The sequence below is a fragment of the Astyanax mexicanus genome, chromosome 2, assembly GCF_023375975.1.
Source record: "Astyanax mexicanus isolate ESR-SI-001 chromosome 2, AstMex3_surface, whole genome shotgun sequence".
Classification (NCBI taxonomy): Eukaryota; Metazoa; Chordata; class Actinopteri; order Characiformes; family Acestrorhamphidae; genus Astyanax; species Astyanax mexicanus.
In genome coordinates this window covers 33,349,010-33,372,284 of record NC_064409.1, presented here as the reverse complement: position 1 = coordinate 33,372,284, position 23,275 = coordinate 33,349,010, and the positions used below count along the sequence as shown (strand labels likewise).

The window sequence follows — 23,275 nt, the reverse complement described above, 5'->3', positions numbered from 1 at the left end:
GTGCAGATGATTTACACTATTATCCACTTACACTAGTGTATTCAACAAATATAATTTTACTTTATGAAGCTACAGAAGTCTGAAGCAGATAAGTAATGAAAGCTTGTTATCACCAGGTTTGTACTGTACAAAAGGCATAGGTGAATCATTACACCTTTTAAAATTCCATACATTTTTTATTTTATTTTAATGCAGTATGGGCTTCTTGTAAAAGTGTGCCTACTGCGAATTCTTTCCTGTAGTCCATCTAAGGGTTGCTACAGTGGTATGAAAAAGTTTGGGCACCATTTTAATGATTTTTCCTTTAGAAATCATTTGTTGCTCGAATCAGCAATTTCAGCTAAATATATCATACAGCAGATGGACACAGTGATACTTGAAGTGAAATGAAGTTTATAGGATTTACAGAAAGTGTGCAATAATTCTTTAAACAAAACTAGGCAGGTGCATAAATTTGGGTTTTTGCAGAAATAACAGCCTCTAAACGCTTCTTATAGCTTCCAATGAGAGTCTGGCTTCAGTTTGAAGGTATTTTGGACCATTTTTCTTTACAAATCATCTCCAGTTCAGTCTAGTTTGATGGTTTCTGAGCATAAACAGCCCACTTTAAATCACACTGCAGATTTTTATAATATTTAGGTCTGGGGACTGAGATGATCATTCCAGAATGTTGTACTTGTTCCTCTGCATGAAAGCTTTAGTAGACTGTGTCACTTAAAACCACTTTGACTTTATACATAAATATTGAGAAATCAATGGAATTCTCACTTTTTAGTATTTCAAATAGGCTTGTATAGTTTTTTTTGTAAAAGTTGTTTAATTTAATTACATTGATAATAATTTGTGATTTTTGTATATGACTGTATCTTTTTGAATTCTCCTTGCAGAGGTAATACTCGAGCAGGCCCTCCTCCCAACGCTCGAGCCCAGGGCTCTTACCCTGCACCCAGACCCCTGTCGGCTCTTGGCCCTGAACAAGGAGACGACTCGCTATTACAGGCCATTATGAACCTGGACCGTGGGTATGTATTTGACCAATCCCGTTTGTATTTGTCTTGTATATACTATTGCACATGACAATGGCAAAATACACATTGAGCTACACCTATATAGATTTCCATGTACAAATTTGTGAAAAAACAATAGGCCCATATGTTCTCTTTGAAATTTTAACATCCATTTAATACTGATCTAATATGAAATCAGTAGTATTTGTCCCTGAGAATTACTGAGAATTATTTTATTTATTTATTTTTTTAATCACATGTCAATTTTTTTATATGGTTACAACAGTGCAGATTACATCACTATGTGATTCATCTTTTACACTTGTATAAAAGGCAAGAAATAAAATAAATAATAATTAAAAACAAATCTTAAACAGAAGAAGGGGTGCATTTAGACATTGCACAAATGATGGGCGTTTCTGGAAGATATTATTTATCCGCTTCTTTCAAATTCCTTCAAATGTAACCTTTATCACATGTTCTATTAAATAGATTTCATAAATTATATCATACCAATTACCAATTGATGGTGTTTCAGGCCTAAGCCATTTGTTTGTGATTGCTTTCATCGCTGCTAAACTGAGTATACCAAATAAATATTTAGTTTGAATGCTTATTGAGGTTGAATGTAAAACCCAAAAAGAAGCTCTTTCCAATTAAAAGTAAGTTCTTTCCCAAATATGATTTCTAGTTCTGTGTAGATCTCACTCCAAAACGTTTTTATCTTTGGGCAGGCCCAAAACAATTAATAATATTTGGCTGCCTGGGGAGTATTACATTTAAGTTCATTCCCTTCTTTTTTTTTTTTAATTGATTTTATTGATTTTGAATTTTTCCCAAATTAAAAGAAGTATGTTTGTTAGCTGGGTCACATCAAGACTGGATCACGTTCTCACCACAAGTGAACCACTTCAGAGTTCATTTCGGACCAGGTCGAGACCACCTCCACTTCCAGATCTCAGTCCAGTTGTTTTGATCCTCACCGGAGTGTGATTACTGTTTTTACACCTGCTCAATCGAATTGCTCTGAGGGTACAAATGAACCAGAGTTCATTTTAACTGAACCAAATAGCGCTGATTTGAAAACGCCATTAGTCTTTTTAGAGACGTGATGTATCAAACTATAAGGGCCAAACTGAAGTGTAAATTAAAGCATGATATTTGTGTATTATAAAAATAAAACGCTATGTATGCTGTATGTCCCATCCACAGGGAGGAAAGGGAAGGTATGCGCCGTAAACCACCTTTTCCACCAGTGCGGGAGCGTTCCCCTGTCCGTCGGGATGTTCCCCCTTCCCCGCGCTCTGGATCCAGCATCAGCAGCCGAAGCTATTCCCCAGACAGGAGCAAGACCCACCCGTATCAGCCTCTCCAGGGAAAAAGTAAGCTTTGATTCTTTGTGTTCTTTTTTTAGATTTAGTCCCAACGAAAGTCCAGCAGAGATGGCTGTATATTCAGTTTGTGTTGGTACCTTCCTGGTACCAATGTAATAGCATTTCACTGGTGGCGAAGTGTGAAAACATCCAAAAACTTCACTCATCACGCTCTTTTTAAAAAAAAAAATTTTTATTATTATTATTATTCATTGCTGCAGTTTGTTAGTCTGGTATGAATCTAATTTTTTTTAGCTGTATTGAAAAAAAACTGGGGACAATGTGCCTTCTCTTCAAGGTTGTTTCTGGCAAGTACATATACTGCATTGCCTTACTTAAGTAGAAAGTTAGGTTATCTATACTTTAACTAGGGTATTTGTTTCTCAGATGAATTTTTACTTCTACTCCTTACATTTTCACAATTATTTGAACTTTCTACTTCTAACATTTTACAAATAGCCTCGTTACTCCTGTTTCATTCAGCTTGTTTTCATGCTGGCTTTTCATCATTAAAAAAAAACTTTATTTATTTATAGATAGAGTAAATCTGATTGTGGTTGGATGAGAGGTAAAAACATATACCAATTCTTTAAACACCCTATTGGTTTAGACCAGCTGTATTTAATTAGAATTCAGTATGGTCCAGTTAGAGATTTTTTATTTTTTTTTAACTTGTGTTCTGCTTCAGAGCTATACTCTGTATACTGAGGAGACTAGTAGTTCTGTCAGTGTTTTATGTCATCAACTGAAAAACAAAACAAATTACAGATACTATTCAGTATATTTCAACAATATTTTCTTGATGGATCTGCTTCTGCTGTTCTCTAAATGAGGTCAGTCAGCGCTTAATGTACAGATCTCTTCACGATTCATCTATTTATGTTTCATAATGGGTCAAATGTGGGTGTTTTTTAGGCTGAATTTGTGCAGCAGATTATGGGTGAACGCTTATAAGATCTAAGTCTTTTTCCCCCCAGTGGTATTAGTTGAAAATGTTATATTCATGCTGTTTGCAGGTATGAATTTTACATTGTTTCCGGGAAATTTCCTGCACTCAATATAAAGACTATGCTGGGGGTCAGTGTGTGGTGCACTTTGTTCTTGCTGTGTTCTGGGGTGTGACCTGTGACATGATGACGCATCATAATGTGTTGTCTGTGTCATTATTTTTTTTTTAATAGGAGATTAAAAAAATACATAATGTTTATTTATATATATATATATATATATATATATATATTATTTGTTTATGAGCTAACAAGCTTCAAAGTAAGTTACCTGAGCTTATAGAAAAAGGAAATATTGTTTTAGTGTAATATCATAACATTAATGTCCTACATGTTACATTACTACAATTACTTTTGGTCACATCTAAAACACATTTCACATAGTCCAGAAAATTTTTACAGTGTACAGTTGGAGCTAAGTTAATAAACACAATTCCACATTGTATCATAACATTGACACATCATGCTTTACTGTATATTTGATAACATGAAGAAACAGACAATCCTCCTGCATCAGTAAAATGTTTATTTCCTTTATTCATGACCGAAAATGATTGTATTTACGTTCTATGGATGGCAAAAGCTATTAAAGCAGCTGAACACCTTCACGAACCAACGCACACACTAGGCTAGGCTACTGGTGGCGATGTTTGTGTGATGTTCAATTCTGTCTCTGTGTGTTGAGGAGTCAGATTATCTGGTGGATAAAGCTGTTGCAGAGTCTGGTAGTGCTCAGATGCTCCAGTATTTTCTGCCGGACGGCATCAGATCTAAGGGGAGGGTGGGGTCTTCAGCAATGCTGGTGGCTTTGTGGATGCAGCGTGTGGTTTAGATGTCTGTGATGGAGGAGGAAAAGAACTCAATGATCCCAATGATCTTGATCTTGTAATCTTTTAAAGGTTCCTGTAAACAAATTTCTGTTGCAAAACATGTAATATGATTATGTGCAATTTAACTTTTGGCAAGTCTGTCTTGCAGCTGCCTCTTACAGTCAGAATAGCTGTTAATCTGATTTCCTGTTATTTAAATACGCTAACACTTTTATGTAAAGGGCCCATGTGATTGAAACTCACATATTTTCCTCATTTTTAATAGTAGGGTTGGCCTGTAAAAACACTGGCAGAGTTTCAAAACATGCTGTTAATGCCACAGTCCATATGGCATATGGAAACGAAAAAAAAAAAAAAAAAACAATTCTTATAAGGTCATAAAAATCACCAATATTTCACATAATTAACTGAATGCCCAATACAGGGCTGGCAGTCAGAACATATGTTATTTGCACGTCTGTTGGTGTTAAACATAGAAACAAATTTTTTTTTTTTTTTTTTTTTGTAAATTAGAAAGAGAGGCTTTAAAACGGATCTGTAAAAATGTATTCTGACCTGTTTTGTGCATAAGCCCAGACAGAAGTCATAACTTGACCTCAGACAACAAGAATGTACATTTTGGGTGAAGACTAATGTAGAATTGGGTCTCTTTAATCATTTCGGATAGAAGTTTAAATTATTAAAGAGCGAGTAGTATGATTTTATGTGGCTAATTTGGCTAATAAATATGTTTAAGCACCACACTGTGAAAGTCTGAAATTGATGGATATAATAACTTTATCACCTAACAAATGTAAAAATGTATTTAAAGGCACATCCTGACTAGTGTATTATTAATGTATTGCTGTGTAGATGCAATGGATCGTACATAGATGGCTGTGTTACAAACAATGTTGCGTGTACAGAAATAGCAGTGCATGTCTGCATGCCATGTCTGAAATGATTGCTGCTGAAAAACTCACAGCTGTTCTATATATTTCATGGTTTGATGAAAGAGGTAGAAGGATTTATCTGTTGCTCCTCTGCAGCTCGTCTCTGTGCAGTAATCAGAAGTAGTCCATAATAAAAAAAAAAGTCAATTTTCCTTTTTTTGGTGATAAAAAAGAGATAACTGAGTTGGTGATGGTGAATTCATCTTGTTTAATATTAAAGTGTGCTTTAAGGAAAGGTTTGAAAACTGATGTTCCTGAGTGTTAATATTGCACTGGGGTGAAGCTTTTGATAATGGGTATTTAAATGTGAATAACAGAATCAATGTTAGAAACACTTAGATTTTTATTATTGGTGCCCATTTCTTGAAACAATTGTATTAATCTCAACAATATTCTGTGACTAATCATGGATAAATGTATGATTACATTGTTACATTGCTAGTACTTAACTGTATTTTTAAGAAGGGGACAGTAAAAATGGTATAGTGTGATTATTTTTTATTTTTATTTTTTTTTACTGTATTATAATATCTCATATCTCAATTTACACTCAACTTAGTTTGTGTCAGAGTACAAATGATTCACTAAATATCAGAGCATTTTACATTTTAACGTCTTTTGGGCTTTTAAAGGGCATTGTTTGAAGCAATGGAGGGCATAGCAAAAATACTTTTTGACTAATCGAAAAATAATCATCACATTAGTTGACGTACCAAAATAATCATTAGTTGCAGCCTTAATAGCAATCATGCAGGACAGCAGTTAATTATTTTGTCATAAAAACACCCACTAACTGGTAGACTGGTATAACCCTTCTAAAGTGCACGAGCGGAGTTTTTTTCCAGTCCTACCTTTAGGCTGTCTGAGTGGGACATTGGCAGGAGTGCTGCTACTGTATTGTTAGTGGTACTAAGGAGAGTGCTATACCTATAGACCAAATGTTAAGCCTTTTACATCATAAAAACTACAAAACTACACTTAAAAATATTAAATCCTAAGAAAATATATTGCAGAGAATAATTGCAATGGGTAGGAAACGTGCATACGTGTATACATTAGGGCTGTTAACAACAATGCGTTAACACACACAGTTAATCTGAAAGCATACATTTTTTAAAAACACAAATTAATCACATGACAAGTTTGACAGGGCCTGGGGACGCATTGGTAGTTTTATTTAGCGATATAATAGCAACTTTTACTTTTGAACTCAGAAGGTAGCTTACTTTTTATTTATGCTCTCTCTCTCTCTCTCTCGCGTGATCATGCACACTGAAAGACACATAGAGCTGATGTCACATTTCCTCTTTTCAAGCTGTTGAAGGTGTGGAATATGGAGCTATACTAGCTTTTATTTTCTCTATTAAAAGTTAAACTCAGTAACTCAGCACATTGCAGTATTCTAGTTTAGAAAGCATTAAAACTACCCTGAGATACTATAATACAGTAAACAAAAAGATCTAATCAGAATCTGTCAGGTGTAAACCACACTACACAACATTATTACTGTCCCCTTTTAAATACACTTGAATACCAGCATTTACAAAAGTAAACTGCATGATCTTCTTCACGAGAGCTTGGCTGCTTCTGAAAGGAAAATTCACTGGACTGTTGGCTATAGAGAGGGTTTGTACCCCCTGTAATACGTAGGCAGTGTTTTGTTAATGCTCTTACCCAGAAAAGGCAGATCGTGCAGCAACCAACATAAGCAAACAGAGCTGATTTCATTTCACTTTCCCTTCACAGCTCCCTTCATTTAACCCCTACTCACGAGCGCTGTCTTTCGTGCATGTCTCTGTTGGTGCACAGAGAGAAGCAAGCCAGAGCGTGCCTCGGATCTGATTGTGATAACAGCTATAACGCAGTACTTTTTCAGGAATGCTCATTCTAAAAGCTTTTGAAACCTGATTCAATCAGGGGGATTTTTGGGTTGAGGTTGATGACAGTTGATTTTTCTAGTATTTGTTTTAGGGATAGAAGAGCCATATGGGTCAAATAGAAGTGCTTGTGATTGTAACATACTCTTGCAGTGATCAGACTAAGTTCAGGTGACGAGCTGTAACCTGATTTTTTCAGCTACAGGATTCTAGTTGTGAAATGTTTCTGAAATGGAATTGATCTGGAATGTTTCATCATTTTTCTGAGAATTTGAGTTCTACTGAACTAAATTGAATTATATACTTTTCTGTTGGAGAAGCTCAGTTTTGGTCCCTATGTATTAAAAATGTCACTTCAGTAACAGTAATCGGAGTCTGCTAGATTGACACATTCTGTTCCCCTCTGACATCTGTTTGGTCAAAGGTCGTAGAAAATGAACTGCAGTTGAACCTTGAACTTTTTTTCACATTTTGTCACAAACCTGTATTGTATTGAGATTGAGATTGAGATTGATACTTGTTAAGGGATGCCTTATACTTGTTCTGTGGACAGATTCTCCCACCTAAGCTGTAGATTTCTGCAGCTCCTCCAGAGTCACCATGGGCCTGACCAGTGCTCTCCTTGCTCAGTCTTTTAGTTTGGTTGGATTGCCATGTCTTCATATGTTTGCAGCAGGGCTGGTAAAATGGTAAAATGGTAAAATAATATGGCGATATTTCGTAGTATTTTCGCGATAACTAATACTCTTGGTGATATCAGAAAACACTGAATTAAAAAAATGAATATCTCAAGAATATACTACTACAACAAAATGAAAATTAAATGTTATTATTGCATACGATATGATATGGCACACCTCTAACTGAGAATTTTATCAGATTTGTAACAGAAGATAATGATCCAGAATGTCATGATACTAATAATGCACTCCAAATATATCTCCATATATCCAGGACTGAGAAAATAAATGATACTGGACAGATATAATCTGTCTCTAGTAGATTTATAATGGGAAATGAGAACATTTTGTGTACCCTGATGTGATAATTAGGGGATAAGTGATATGGCACAATATTTCAGGGTATTTTATCGTTCATGATTTTCACAAGTGTTGGCAATATTATTGCGTACAATGCGATATGGCACACCCCTAGTTTGCAGTTGTAGACTTATTTTTCCATTTTTAGATGATGATTGATTGAACAGTGCTTCTTGGGATGCTTAAAGCTTGGGACATGTTTTTATAACCTAACTCTGCTTTAAACAACTTTATCTCTGACCTGTCTGCTGAGTTCCTTGGTCTTTATGATGCTGTTTGTTCATTAGTGTTGTCTGACAAACCACTGAGGCCTTCACATAACAGCTGTATTTATACTGAGCCTAAATTACACACAGCTGTACTCTACGAACTTATTAAGGAGACTTCTGAAGGCAATTGATTAAACTGGATTTTATTTAGGGGTTTCAGAGTAAAGAGGCCTGAATACTTTTGAGCGTCACACTTCAGATTTTTGTTTGATTCAAAATTGAACAAAAACATGTATCATTTTCATTCCACCATTGTGTGCTACTTTGTGTTGGCCTATCACTTAAATTATTGGTTGTCACTTAAAATCTCTTCAAATACGTTTACGTTTGTGGTTGTAAAGTGACTAAATGTAAAAAAGAAAGCAGGCAAACATATAGTTTAATAGCAAACGCCTGCTGTTGAATAATGAGAGTTATAACAGCCATGACTGACTTTAGACTTAATGTATCACAGTTGACCAACAGCAGCAGATGACATGGCTCCCTAACCCATCACTAAACATCAGTTAATTTAACATTTAATTTTTAAATTAAGAGACCAGACCAGAGTCTGGAGGAAGAGTGGAGAGGCACAGAGTCCAAGCTGTTTAGGCCCAGTGTGAAATTTCCACAATCAGTGATATTTTTTTTTGAGATTCATATATAGGAATGTGGTATGGTAATATGGTAAAGCCATATTGTGCCTGTTTGCTAATGAGTTTCTGTCATGAAATGCTTTTGTTATATTGCAATATTACAAAGAAAATGCGTTGCTGTGTGTTACTCTTGCTGTTAAGTAGTGAGGGCCTCAACATAACTTTATGCAGTAGTTTGTAATGGTGGAATAAGATACTCATCTCACAAGAATGAGACAACAAGATTTTTACAACATAATTGATGTCGATCAAGTTTTACACTTATTGGGAATTATGTGTGATTTATCCTATGCAATCAAATACAGAGCAGTATGCAAATTCTGCAGCTTTTATTTATTAAAAACCCAACAACTTCCCTCCTGTATAATCTCTCAAGAGTCTCTTCAAAGCTTAGAACTATTGTCACAATCCCCACAGTGAGGGTCCTATGTTCAACTGGCAATCCCCCTTGAGGGTTCTATGCAGACCTGGGACCAGTTCTCAGTGCGTTGCCTTCGCATGTGTCTGCGATTCCGCATAGCTCTGCTGTTTGCCGCCCAAAATGATCAAACATTTATGCAAACTTTATATACATTTAAGCACCTCAAGAGAAATATCATACTTTTTTATTCTTGCAAGATCTGTTGGCACATGGCCTCATCACACCTGTAGTGATTTGGGTATCTCTTTTCCCATAATGTGTACTCGTGTTTTGGTGATTTTTAGCATTTTGCCCATACATTTGCACAAAACAACAAATATCAGTCATTTTTCTTATATAACTCTCCTTTTGTTAACATCTTAAGATTAACGCTGATATTCTTAAAAGTCTTTAGTGGCTGTCAAACGAAATAGTGCTGTATAGTGAGTTTTAATGCTGGAGCAGCAGAGTCCGGGCTGTTTTCGCCTGCAGGTCAGCTCTCTGCTCATCTCCGAGAGAGCCATCTGCTCCAGCAGCCCCTCAGGCACTGCAGCATCCGCCTAAACATGTGCAACCGTTTACAGCACTTAGTGATTCAAGGATGACCCTACATACTGCTGTTCTATGGGGTTTTTGATACATGTCCAAACCAAAGCAGCATTATTAGCAAGTGTTCTTTCTGCTGTCTCATCCTTTTTTTTACTCATCCCATCTTCTTTCTGTTCCCACCTTTTCTTTGATCTTGTTTAGACCGGGACAGAGCCCCAGGGCCCTTGGTGAGCGCATCCCGAGATGGATCACCTCACAGCTCTGTGTCAGCCTCCAAGGTGAGTGGCTAACACACACACGCATATAAACATGGCGCACACATATACACAGGCAGGTTCTTTACAGTGCATCATCATTGTTGTAAATCCCTTTCTTTGGCTGCATTTATTATATACTTGAATTTTGGAGTATATCTCTCTATCTATTTAAAGTACAGGTTGGACCAGATACGATATATTATCCATTATGTTAAACACAGTCCTCAGTAGGGCTGTGTGATAAATTGTATTGATGGCTCAATAGCTCGATATGAGTTTTCACAAGAAGCATATTAAAAGATATTTACTAACCCCCTGAATAACAGCAAATTCAAATTGCACTACATGTGTGCAGCATCAGAGGGAGCTCTTTACACTGCAGACTGTGTTAGTGTGAAACAAGCTCCTTCACAACAACAATTTATACTTCTGTGTCAAATCAACATCGTATCCGGACACATTCCTCCACAGAATTGTAACTACCCATCATGTAACACGGACACCAGCAACTGTGATTGGGCTGCTGTTCCCGGCCACCCCTTGCAGCCTTCTCGGTTTAAACTGCAGATCGTCATGTTCTTATAAACACAGAAGTATAAATGCACCCCAACACTAGGAGGGTAAAAGCTAGCGCATGCCACCTCCTATACATGTAAACGCTTTTCAAACTTCTGCTGATGCAGCATTACCGTGTAGCATCACAGCACACTCAGAGGAAAGCGCAGAGACTCTGTTTCAAAACATCAGCTCACAGACACCTTGTGCTGATCAAAATCACCCTTGTAGTGATGTGGGGAGAGAGCGCCATCTACCCACCCGGAGAGCAAGGCCAATTGTTCTCTCTCAGGGCAAACACAGAAAGGTTATTTCTTGTTAAGGTCATTTTTTGTTAAGTACATAACTCAGTTTTGATGCCTTCAGTGAGAATCTACAATGTAAATAATCATTAAAAATAAAAAAATGCATTGAATGAGAAGGTGTGTCCAAACTTTTGGCCTGTACTGTATGTATTTGTCTGTTCAATGTCTGTGTTTTTGTTGTTACATTACTGATGTAAATAACTAAGGTTAAATTCAAACTGTACACGTCACAACAAGAAGTACATTTACAACTTGTCTTTCATTATTGTGGTCTAGAAAAGGAGTCAGATCTGGCTTCAGACCTACATCCTGTCACATGATCACACATTTTTTACAAACTGTCCTGTGTAACTTTTATACATATTTGAATATATATATTTAAAGGGTATGTTACACACATGCCACCATACGCTCTTTTTGGTTAAGACAGATAATCTAATAACCTAATGCCCTCTGATCTGATTGGCTCTGTGGTAGACTCAAAAGGTGGAAATATGTAAATGAGTTTGTTGTCATGACCTCAGAGAAACGATCATCTTAAAACAGGTTGTTTTTACTATTGATATTTTGCATATATGGACAATATAGACTGGTCAATGGATTAGTATATTTTGAAGCTGCAATCTCTATCATTTTTAGAATTTATTATTTTAATAAAGTAAAGAAAAACATTTTTTTTTTCATTAGGACAGTTTAAACAATTAGTGAGCTGCAGCAGCAGCTTGCTCACTGACTACATAATTGTGCAGCTTCCGTTTTTGGAAAATGTTCCAGCCCCCAGCTAAAATTGAGCCACTGATTTTGACCGCGTTTCTGCTCATGTGTTTAGGGCAGTGGTCCGTGCAGTTTTTGTCCCCGAAATAGTGTTGACTCATCTCTCCGGTTGTTCCGGCCGCCTTGTATCCAAACCTGACTTAGATAATCATGCCCTGTTGGGTTTAGCCTGCTTCACACTTTTAAATCAATTAACCCTGCATTACCTCCTCAGTAGTTTTCCTCACAGTTTCTTCTCCTCTAAAGTGTTTCTACTATTACACAGTTTTTAATTCAGTGTGTTTGAGTCACACACTTGACTTGTTGACAGTTTAGCCTCAAGGTCCACTAAGCTTACAGTTCTGAGACAGTGGTTGCTCAGAGAGAGACTTTTATGATTACTTAACAGCTTCACAGCTTTTATATATTCTTTCTCAGAGACACTCAGTATAAATTAGTCATATTTAATAGGGCTGTCATTAAATTTGGAATTAAAAAATTTATTTAATTCTATACGGGGCAGTGGCAAAGAGAAAGACAGTGTTAAAGAACCCAAATGCATGTAGTAGAATCCAGGTTCTACTGGAAAAAGGATCTTCGTTCTTTTTAAACAAAAATGGTGCTTTTTCTCTGACAAACTAAACTCTATGTTTTATGAAAATCAAACATATATTAAAGTTGCTGTATCCATATTGATTGACATCACAGTGAGTTGACATCACAGTAGAGTGACCTCTTAGCGGCCACAATGAGGTGGGCCATATTGGCCATAGTGACATCACAATGGGATAACATCACAATGGCCATCATAACATCACAATGGGGGTGACATCACAAAAGCGTGAAACCCTTATGGCCATAATGTGGTAACACAATGGGGTAACATCACTATAGAGTGACACCTTAATGACCATAATGACATCACAATTGGATAACATCACAATGGCCATTATGACACCACTATGGGTGACATCTCAATAATACAATGTGTTTACAGATGAAATATATTTACATATTTGTCAAACGTACGAGTATGACATTCAACAATAACGATTGTTTATGGATAATATTTTGTCCTAGAACTGACTTTGATGAAAAAATGAGATTTTTGTCATCAAGTCAAATCAAATGAGATTTGTCGCAAAATTATATAATGCATTATAGTGTACACTATTTTAAAGAACAATAGACTGTTAATACTAATAATTTAACACACATGTTTTTTGTTCTAATTCAGACTACCTGTTAAAATTTGTTGCAAAAAAAATAAATAAATAAATCACACATTGACCTCAGGTTGTATGTCTTTTACCTGTTGCAGGCTGCTCTGGGTGAATAGCACTTTATTATTGATAGATAATCATTGCACAACTCACAAAATACTGCAGAAGTTCAAATATGACAGTAAACACATTGGGGTGATCTTGAGGTTAGCAAAAATGATTGAGGTCATGCCCGTATATTGTACGATAATACAAATAACATTATTATTGTAACAAACCACAAGTGAAAGTTGACAGCTCTGCTTTAAAATAACACTGCTGTGTGCCAGAATCCTGACTGATGGCACTGCCTGAATTTGCCCCAAATGGCACGAGTACATTAATTTCCCCTTCAAAAAGCTGTTTGCTCACACATTTATACTTCTTTCATATCTCTCACAGGTTTAAAATGTGCTGAGTTGGCACATGAAAGGCTCTTAGTCTCTGCTGTGTTTACTCTTGTTGTAAGCAGAATACACACATTAGACTGTGCAGGAGGATGCAAAAGAGAGGCTGCGAGGACAGCCTGCATCTGAGGCCACCCAGACTGCGTTAGTGCTGAGAAAAGAGGGAAAAATCCATTAACTCAGACTCTTAGCTTTATCATATGATCTTATCAAACTAGCAGAGCGCTCTGCTCACACTCTAGGGAGTTCTCACAGCCCGGAATGAATTAGTTTTCTCACTGTCCTTCGCTCTCTTTCCTTCTTCTCCTTCATTTTGTCACTGCTCTGAGTGACGTATTTGTTTTAACGTCTTTTATTTGCATATACTCTCGTGTTATTACTTCTACTCTGATTGAAGGTCAGGCTAAAAGACTTTAAAGAGGTTATTTTATTTATTTATTTATTTATTTATTTTTATATGTTTTTTTTCACTGCCACTCTTATAGTCTTGTAGTTTGTGGACAGTGTGCAAAGCCTTTGTAATCTGTGCCATATAACAAACCAAATAGCGTTATCTGTGGCCTCCCGAAACACACACACACACACACACACACACACACACACACACACTCTGATCTTTTGATCTCCCTACATGACTGTGCTCACAGGGCAGAACCCATAACCTTGTAGTGAAGATGAAAAGGCCGGGTCCAGTGTAAACGTCTCCTAATGTGCGGCCTCTTAGGTTCAACAAACACTCTTGCTTTTTGGGATTCATTGTTTGTAGAACAAAGAGGAGATGGACTGGAACTGCTCGACATTCACTTGCTCACCCACCGTCAAACATACCTCACACTGGACTTTACATGACTGTGTGAAGAATATTTATTAATAAAATGCCACACACTGTAGGAGTTTTTTGGTGATTGGAATAGGCAGTGGGTGGTAGGGCTGAACGATTTTGGAAAATAATCGAATTGCAATTTTTTATCTATAAATTGCGATTGCGATTTAAAATGCGATTTTTTTAATGTCTTCTCAAGTATTTTTCAACAAACAGAAGCAATAAATCAATTTGTTTAATAATAAACAATGTCAGATTTATTTAAAGCACAGATAACAATAAAGCAAACAAATCTATGCTTTTCCTTTTCACCATTTTCTTTTTTATAGAAAAATAAATATATAAATAGCTTTTCCTTTTCACCATTTTTTTTCATAGAAAAAATAGATATAAAAAAATTAAACTTACTGCTCTCCAGCTAGTAACATCATAAAAAAATAAAGTGCAAAAAACATAAAGAGAATCTGCTTCAACCAACTCGTTATTTTCTGTATTTGAAGATGCAGCACTGGTCGTTGGCATTTTAGCCTTGCAAATACCATACGAGGCTTTGTGATGTTTTTTTTAGGGCGTTTTCACACCTGTAGTTCGTTTCTCTGGTCTGAATCAGTTAATGAGTTTGTTTACTTGGAGCGCTTTCTCGCTCTGTTCGGTCTGGTTTCACATAGGCATAAATGTAAACGCACCAAAATGCGCATCAATAAACCACGCGAGCAGCCTGTGTCCTCTGATTGGTCAGAGCTGTCTGACACGGGAGTACGTTAAATATAAATATACGGAAAAAGTAAATACAGCGAGAAGATTTTGTGTTTCTACGTGCAGCGCAGATTTATACATAATAAACAGAGTCACGCGGCTGTGAGCGGTGAATACAGCGCAGACAGCGCGAGCATGGAGACAGTGTTTGTTCACAGCTGTGGTAATTAACGTTATCCACCTCCTCTAGCTGGTCTCAGTCCGGTTCTTTTGATCCGCACCCGAGTGCGATTACTGTTTTCACACCTGCTCAATCGAACCGCACTAAAGTTACAAACGGACCAGAGTTCGATTTAACCAGACCAAACAGTGCTGGTGTGAAAGTGCTCTGTGTTGACTTCACTTCTCCACCTCCCTGCCTCCTGCTCGGGTTTGCTCCGCTCGTCCTCGGCTCGGCTCGCTCCCAAGTCACGTGACCAGTCAAATCACAGCCTGTGCGGTTAGAGAATCTCGTTTTAAAATATCGCGAGATAATCGCAAATGCAATTAATCGTTCAGCCCTAGTGGGTGGTCATATGCTTTTTTTTTTTTTTTTGGACACAACAATAGAAAAGTTTGGACACTACTTCTTATTCAACAAATTTTCTTTATTTTTTTTACTTTTTACATCAAAAAAAAAAAAAAAACAAGATATTAAGATATTCTTTTATAAACTACATTTAGTTTTGAAGACAGATCTGCACACTCTTGGTATTTTAATCTCAGTGTCTTCATGAGGTAGAGTCATCTGGAATAGTTTTCTCAGCATCTTGAAGGAGTTCCTGGAGGTGCTGAACAATAGTTGCTGCTTTTCCTTCACGCTGTGAAGCTCCAGCTCATACTAAATCACCTCAAATCACCATCTCAGTTGATCAGGTTTATGTCAGGGCATTGTGGAGGCCAAACACTTAGTGTGTAATTCCTTAATAATAATTCCTTAACTGATTTTGTGTGTTTAATATTAAAATACAAAAAACATTGAATAAGAACCTGTGTCCAAACGTCTAATGGGTACTGTATTTTATACATATTTTTGTTTATCTTTTCATTAGTTTAAGTTGCAGTAATTGGCAGTGATAATTACAGCATCTTTTTCGAAATTCTTTCTTCTTTAGAATCTTTTTTTGCGTCAGAAAAAGCTGTTTGTACTTGAAGCACTTCATTTTAGATTAGCATCTAAAACTGTGCTATCATCTTCTGACTATGCAAACACTCAGCAGTCCCACAGGAAGAGAAACACACAGCTCAGCTCATTTCAGCATGTGATTAAGATTGACTCCCGAATTCACTCCCAGGCTATGCTAGAAATTCCTCTCTTACAGTGCTGAGCATTATATCATGAATATTGATATATTCAAACCATTTTTTATACAAGATAATATAAAATTAACATATGACCAAATTATAATATATGCAGTTTACTGAATCAGTGCAGTACCAACAAGTGAAAAAGTGTCTTATGTTAATTGTAAAGGGTGAATTAATGTATTGCTTTAATTCACAATTCATTGTTTTGTATTTAAATATCCAGCATGATGTTTTGTTATTTTAATGTTATAGTTGATTAAACTTTTTTATCATATCATTATCATATCATTTTGTATCGTATATTCTTCAGTGTTCTTTATTTTTGTGTGCTGGGTCCCCATAGCCCTACTTTATATCCCCTGCAACTAGGGCTGCGTAATGTTGCAAAAATATTCAATCTTGATATTTCCCAAACTTTCTTAAGTATGGAGTGATTCTATGGTCTGGAAGTTTTGATGAGTTTGTTTACTTTGAGAGTTTTCTCTCTCGGTTTGGATTGGTTTCACACTGACAACCCACGTGAGCATGTTGTCTCCTTTGATTGGTCAGAGCAGTCTGGCGCGGAAGCAAGAACATAAATATATGATAAGATAAAATGTTCCAGGGTGTGTATCTATGCAGTATGAAGTTACTTTAACACAGAATGCTGAAAGTTTGCCCCTACGTTTTCAAACATAGTGTTTTTAACACAGAACACGCGTATAAACAGCAAGGAATGGAGACAGCGTTTGTTCATAGCTGTGGTAACTAACTAGCGTCATCTGGCTAATATATCAGATTATACCGCGCCTTATCAGCAGTTTAGCTCAAACTAGCAGGTCTTGATCCGGTTGTTTTGATATGCACCCGTGTGCACACCGCACTAAGGGTACAAATGAACCAGAGTCCCTTTTAACCAGACAAAATAGTGCTAGTGTCTAAACGCCCTAAGAAGCTGTGCAAACATGCCTGACCCTATGCCTTGAATCTGGCTTTTTCAATGGGGATATGTAAAGTTTACTTTTGTAGAGTACATTATTATAACAGTAATGACAGTAAAGGTTCTTAACTCGCCTTAGTTCCTGCTGCCATTGTTTTCAGCTTGTTCTATTAGTAATGATGAATCCTCCTCAGCATTACATCCTCTGCAGCCATAATAAGATGTATTTCGGCCATGTTACACATATCCGCTAACAGTCCATGCACTGACTGCGTTACAAATGCGCTGTCAAGGCAAATGCAGTGTGAAATAATTGGACGGCACATCAGGACGTGTGTGTATTTTAAATAGCGTCCTGCTTCTTCGTTCCAGCCTTTCTTTTTTATGGCTCCAGACGTCTCTAGTGGTCCCTTTTGGCCCTGTTTTTCCACTCTGATACTCCTTGATTGTTCAATGAGACTTGACTGTTTTTCAATTACTTCCATGTCATTTTTTTTTTCAGTGGGGATGGGGGGGGGGTGGCTTGCTTTGGCCTTTTAAAATCTTCTGCCTTGGATTCTTGAACCAAATGACTTTTGCCTTGGATTCTTACACCACATCTTTGTACAGTTGTTTTGTTATGTTACCGTATTTCTCCAGTACTAAGGCTGAAGCATTAGCATTAGCTAGCTAGCTAGCTTCCTGACAGCGATACACCTGAGGAACCCTGAGCACTCCGAAAAGCCAGGGCGATATTAGCTAGCGGTTCATCCTACATACTCTGTGCAGAGAAACTGTACCTCTACTTACAACCTGACTGGTAAAATTCATACATAAGACGCACTGGATTATAAGGTGATTTTTGGGAAAATAAAGGATTTTTTCTGCACCTTATAGTGTGATATACAATACACGATAACATAACACTATGTAATACAATATTTGTTTGTGGTGTCTGTGTCGACCAAAGGAGGATGGGTTCCTCCTACTGAGTCTTGCTTCCACCCAAGGTTTCTTCCTCTTAATGTGAGGGAGTTTTTTTCTTGCCAATCATTTTCACACCATGAATTGAATTGAAAGTGGGTCCAATCGTTGCTTATCTTGAGGTTAAAACTGATGGGACCGTTTTAGCTATGTAAATCCCTTGATTAGACTGCATTTAAATGCATGCAAACTACTAACTAGTGCTGTCCATGTCAACATATTAACATGTTATTATTCTAAAAGTTTTAATTTAAGTTTGACACCAGTTTTTTTAGCTATGTAAACACTGCATCCCTATATTGTTGAAATCAGAAGGTAGATTATATTGTAATTGTGCTGAAGTATGGATTAAATCTTATAACTAACACTCACTCTATCATCTATTCCTTCACCTCTTGTTCCTTAGCTTCCATGTTTTCTGGCCTACCTGCTTAATCTAATCCTTTATTTGTTTAAAGTCGAGTTTAAACTGAGCTGTGTTTTAGCTGAGAAGTGCCTCCATTAAAGCTTCTGTGTCTAATCTTTTTTGTATTTGATGTATAAAATCTGTTTAAAACCTTGAAAACTCTGCAGATTAGGAGATTCTGTTTTTAAAATGACTAAAATTACACTGAGATAAATAAAAATAAATAAATAAATGAATAAACTGTGCATCCAATGTTGCACATTTATGACTTTTTCTTTTCATCCAAAAATACTTGAAAGTACTTGATAATTTTAACATTGTTGTGATTAGTCAGAGCCATTTTTTTTATTAATTGACACCACTAATACTTACATTCCGAATATTCTAAATGGGAAAACTGTTCTGGTGGACACAGTGCTTTTTTTATTTTTTTTATTTTTATAGAAATCACTTTATTTTAGTTCTAATATTGCACTGCACATTTGCAGGTTTGCAACTAACAATGCTCCAAAAGCAACAGGATCAGTTCAGGATTATACATGTGAATGTGGGGTTGTGCAATAAGATGGGTGGAGGTATTTATTAAATCTTTGTGAACTGTCCTAGCTGATTAGGCTCTGTGTCTTCCCTAGGAGGAGATGCCAGTGACTGAGGGTCCGACAGATGAACCTTTGCCTGCTACAGAAGAGGTTTCCACTGTTTCAGACGAATTCCATGAGCGGCGATCTCAAGCCATCGCAGCCAAAGCCCGGGAGATCGAGAAGGTATGTCTTATAGTGTCACAAGCAGGACATGTTAAAGAGACTAAATCTTTGAAATGTTTTAATGTCTTAATGTTCTTTTATACATTTGTATAATTTGAGCTGCGTTTTTAGCTCAGATATTGTATTTAGTGCATATATACTCTTAACTCTAGTATTCTCAGATTTTTCAGTGAATGAAAAAACAGACTATGGTACCAGAAACAAGTGAGCAGCTTTAATCTTTATTTTCTAGTTTATAGATTGAAGCTCAAAAGCTTAAAAATGGCATGAAGTTTGTGTTTTACATGATGCTTATGGCACATCTTGTTATGAGTGTATTAGCTGTTTGCAAAGCAAAAATGTGATTATTGGATGAGATATGTAAACTCTAATTTGGTTTTCATATAATATAATTGCTCCAGTTCATGTGAACACTCTGACTGGATTACTGACAAACTCTAATAAGGTCCTGCAGTAATCATATTATGAAGTGCGAATAAACATACTCACTAAAGTGTTTAGAGACCAGTTTCTAACCTTTCTCAATGTCTTAGAATGAATTATGTTTATATACATATTATTCTGTTAGTGTGCCTATAAAACAAATATCCTCTGCTCTGATTGGTTGCTTTGGATTCGGCTTCACTCAGCATGCAGCACAGTCTGAAAGTGGGACTCTTTACAGTGACTTGAAAAAGTATTCATATTCGTTTTCACATTTTATCGCCATACAACCACAAAGGTAAATGTATTTTATTGGGATTTTAGGTGATAGACGATTAGTGGAACGAAAATGATACATTGTTTTCACATTTTTAACACAATAAAAATCTGAAAAGTGTGACATAAAAGTATTCAGCCCCCTTCACTCACTTGAAACTTTTGTCACTGAATAAGTTAATAGAGTGCAGCTGTGTATAATTTAGTCTATGTATCAATACAGCTGTGGTTTGTTAGAAAACAGTAGTGAACAAACAATCATGAATACCAAGAAACTCACAGGTCAGAGATAAAGTGGTGGAGAAGTTTAAAGCAGGGATAGGTTATATAAACATATCCCAAGCTTTGAGCAGGTCATGGAGCACTATTCCATCTATCATCCAAAAATGGAAAAAGTTTTCTACAAGTGCAAACCTACAAAGACATGGCCGTCCACTCGAACTGACAGATCAAACAAAGAGAGCACTGGTCAGAGAAGCAGCCAAGAGGCCCATGGTCACTCTGGAGGAGCTGCAGAAATCCACAGCTCAGATGAAAGAATCTATAAGTCTTGCACTCCACAAATCTGCCTTTTATGGAAGAGTGGCAAGGAGAAAAGCATCGTTGAAAAAAATACATGAGAAGTGTTGTTTGCTGTTTGCTACAGAACACAGCAAACATGTGAAAGAAGGTGCTGTGGTCAGATGAGACCAAAGTTAAACTTTTTGGCCTAAATGCAAAGCACTGTGTGTGACAGAAAAGGGACACTGCTCATAATTCTGAACACAAAGCTGATATTTAAAATTCTATACTTCAGAGTTTGGAGTGTGGAATGTGTACTGCTACGTAATCAAGGTAACCTCCCCATATAAACAGTCTTTTTAGGTAGAAACTCTGCATCCAGTCTGATTACATTACTGCGGATTAGAGATAAGTGGGGAGCTAATAGGTTTAATGCTCTAAACTCTCCAGCATGGTGTCCTGTAGATGTTTTTCCCTAAACTCCTCTTCCTTTTTCACTTTCCCTCGCCTTTACCAGATTTACCTCTAATGAATGTCACATGTCTGTACTTTTCCCTGCATGTTTGCCCCATGCCCTGCCATTCCAGATGAAATGAAAGAGAAAAGGAGAAGGGAACGGAGGGTGGGAGCAGTGACTGTGCGTGCGCAGGATCATTATAGTTATGCCCATGCCCTCTCCGCTGTGATTTTTATTATTATTATCTTTATTATTATTATTACTGCTCTCGTGAAATAAGGAGCATGCTTGCCCAGGAGGGATGCCTCAGCCCCCCTGAAGAGCACCAGTCTTTACACTGAATTCAGTAAATACTGACACTGCTGGAATGGAAGCGTTTTAAACCAGATCATATCATTTTATGTTTAAAGATCATCGCAAACATCTGTAGTAAATGAAGCATCTGTAGTAAATAATTTTTTTTATGATGGGCAGGAATATGGGCACAGGCCAAGCTTTAAGATACATAATCCTACTGTTCTTAGCTTAATGATATTCTTTGGTCCATTTTTGTGAATAGCTTTGTCCTACACAGAGAATCTACATCTGCAGGTGTATTTGTTAATTTCAGCCTATTTAATATAATTCCACTGTCAATATAAACAGTGTAAAAGCCACATAACCCTGAACGTACATAATCACGCACTGTCAGAGATTTTTAACTGTTTCCCAATATTTTGACACACAGACAAAATATATCAGCAGTGGCAGATTCTTCAAAACTGCTGTTTAAAGGGGCTCTGATCTGGAGATCGCTGTCCGAATCCTGTTCATGTAGCTTGCCATCCGCTACCGGAGACCTGAGAGAGCACAATTAGCCTTGCTCTCTCTGAGTGGGAAGATGGCACTCTCTCCTCACATCACTCCAAAGGGTGATGTCTGCAGCACAAGGCGTCTGTGAGCTGACGTATCTGAACCGAGTCGCTGCGCTTTCCTCCGAGCGATATGATAAAATGTCATAATATTTCCCAGCTCCACTGCAGCACCTTAAAAAAGGGCTTCATTAGCCTTAGAATGTCCTATATCCATTTTTCTTAAATCTTTCTTAAAAATTGTATTTACAGCCTGTGGGATTTTTATTTTATTTTTACACATTTTGCAATTTTCAACCAACAGCATTATCAGACTCAGAGGGGCGCTATGTTAAAGTAGTAAAGTCATTCATTATTGATTTTTTCTAGTGGAGAGTACTGGAGTACTGTAGACATGGGGAAGCAGTATACATGGGCATTATTTAAGCCCAGTTTTGCACTGCACCCTGTTTTTCACTTTGCAAAACTGTTGATATGTTATGTAAAAATATATAGAAATCATCAGTAAACTTGTCATTGGTGTTGTACTTTTTACAGTTTTAATTTTTCATAAGTGGTCTTTATTTGTTAGCTCTGAATGGTGTAAAAAGTCTAAACATTAATCAGTTAAATTTCCCCAAACATATGCCCTATTCAAGAATGCTTAACACAGTTTTGGTGTGATTTATGAATGCAATTTACACACTGTTAATTAGTGGTTAAACACTTCCGTTACTCATTAACTACATTAAACCATAGTCACAAGTATTTGCCAGCACTCATCATCTAGTCCTGAACGACTACATTTGGGATGAAGAGAAAAATGTCATCTTTTTGCTAATGGACCCCTAACTGGGATTATTTTTTGGCTTTTTAATGGTCATTTGAGGACCTGCTTGACCTACAAACCCAATCACAAGTTTCTGTTATGTGTATGTATGTATTTTGCTTTGGTTTCTACTGAAATATACAGATATTTTAGTGACCGTTTGGATTGTGATTTCACATTTGTGTTTTCACTGGTTTAGATTTTACCATTATTTTGTCTAGATATCTAAATATTACAGTTGCACGTTGTTATAGCACTTTCTTTATTTGTTTACCTGGATTCTATGCTAAACAATGTGAAAATGATGATCTCATGCTCCGTAAATCACTCTCACAATTCCAGCCCCATCAATCCTGACATTATCGTCTTGTAATAATAGTAACGTGCTGGTCAACGAATTAGAATAATTTGAAATAGTGCAATCATGAAATTCTTTGAATGCATTTTTTGTGCAGAAAGCAAATCAGGTGTTCACCGCACCTGTCCTACTCGTTAGACTAATCACAGAACTTGTTACCTGGAAAAAAATTTGCTCAGCTGAGCTTTCCAAAAGGCCCATTTAGGCCATTTAACCGTTTCATTG

General features: G+C 36.7%; 1 protein-coding gene across 2 annotated transcripts in view; it reads left to right on the top strand.

Moving 5' to 3' along the window:
- pphln1 (periphilin 1) overlaps nt 1–23,275 on the top strand; it is a 55,231-nt gene that overhangs the window by 17,894 nt on the left and 14,062 nt on the right. For both annotated transcript variants that reach the window (XM_049474240.1, XM_049474239.1), the window contains exons 6-9: nt 888–1,022; nt 2,220–2,389; nt 10,121–10,197; nt 19,245–19,376. In XM_049474240.1, the coding sequence (XP_049330197.1) occupies nt 888–1,022; nt 2,220–2,389; nt 10,121–10,197; nt 19,245–19,376 (514 nt within the window). The remainder of the gene's footprint in view (nt 1–887; nt 1,023–2,219; nt 2,390–10,120; nt 10,198–19,244; nt 19,377–23,275) is intronic.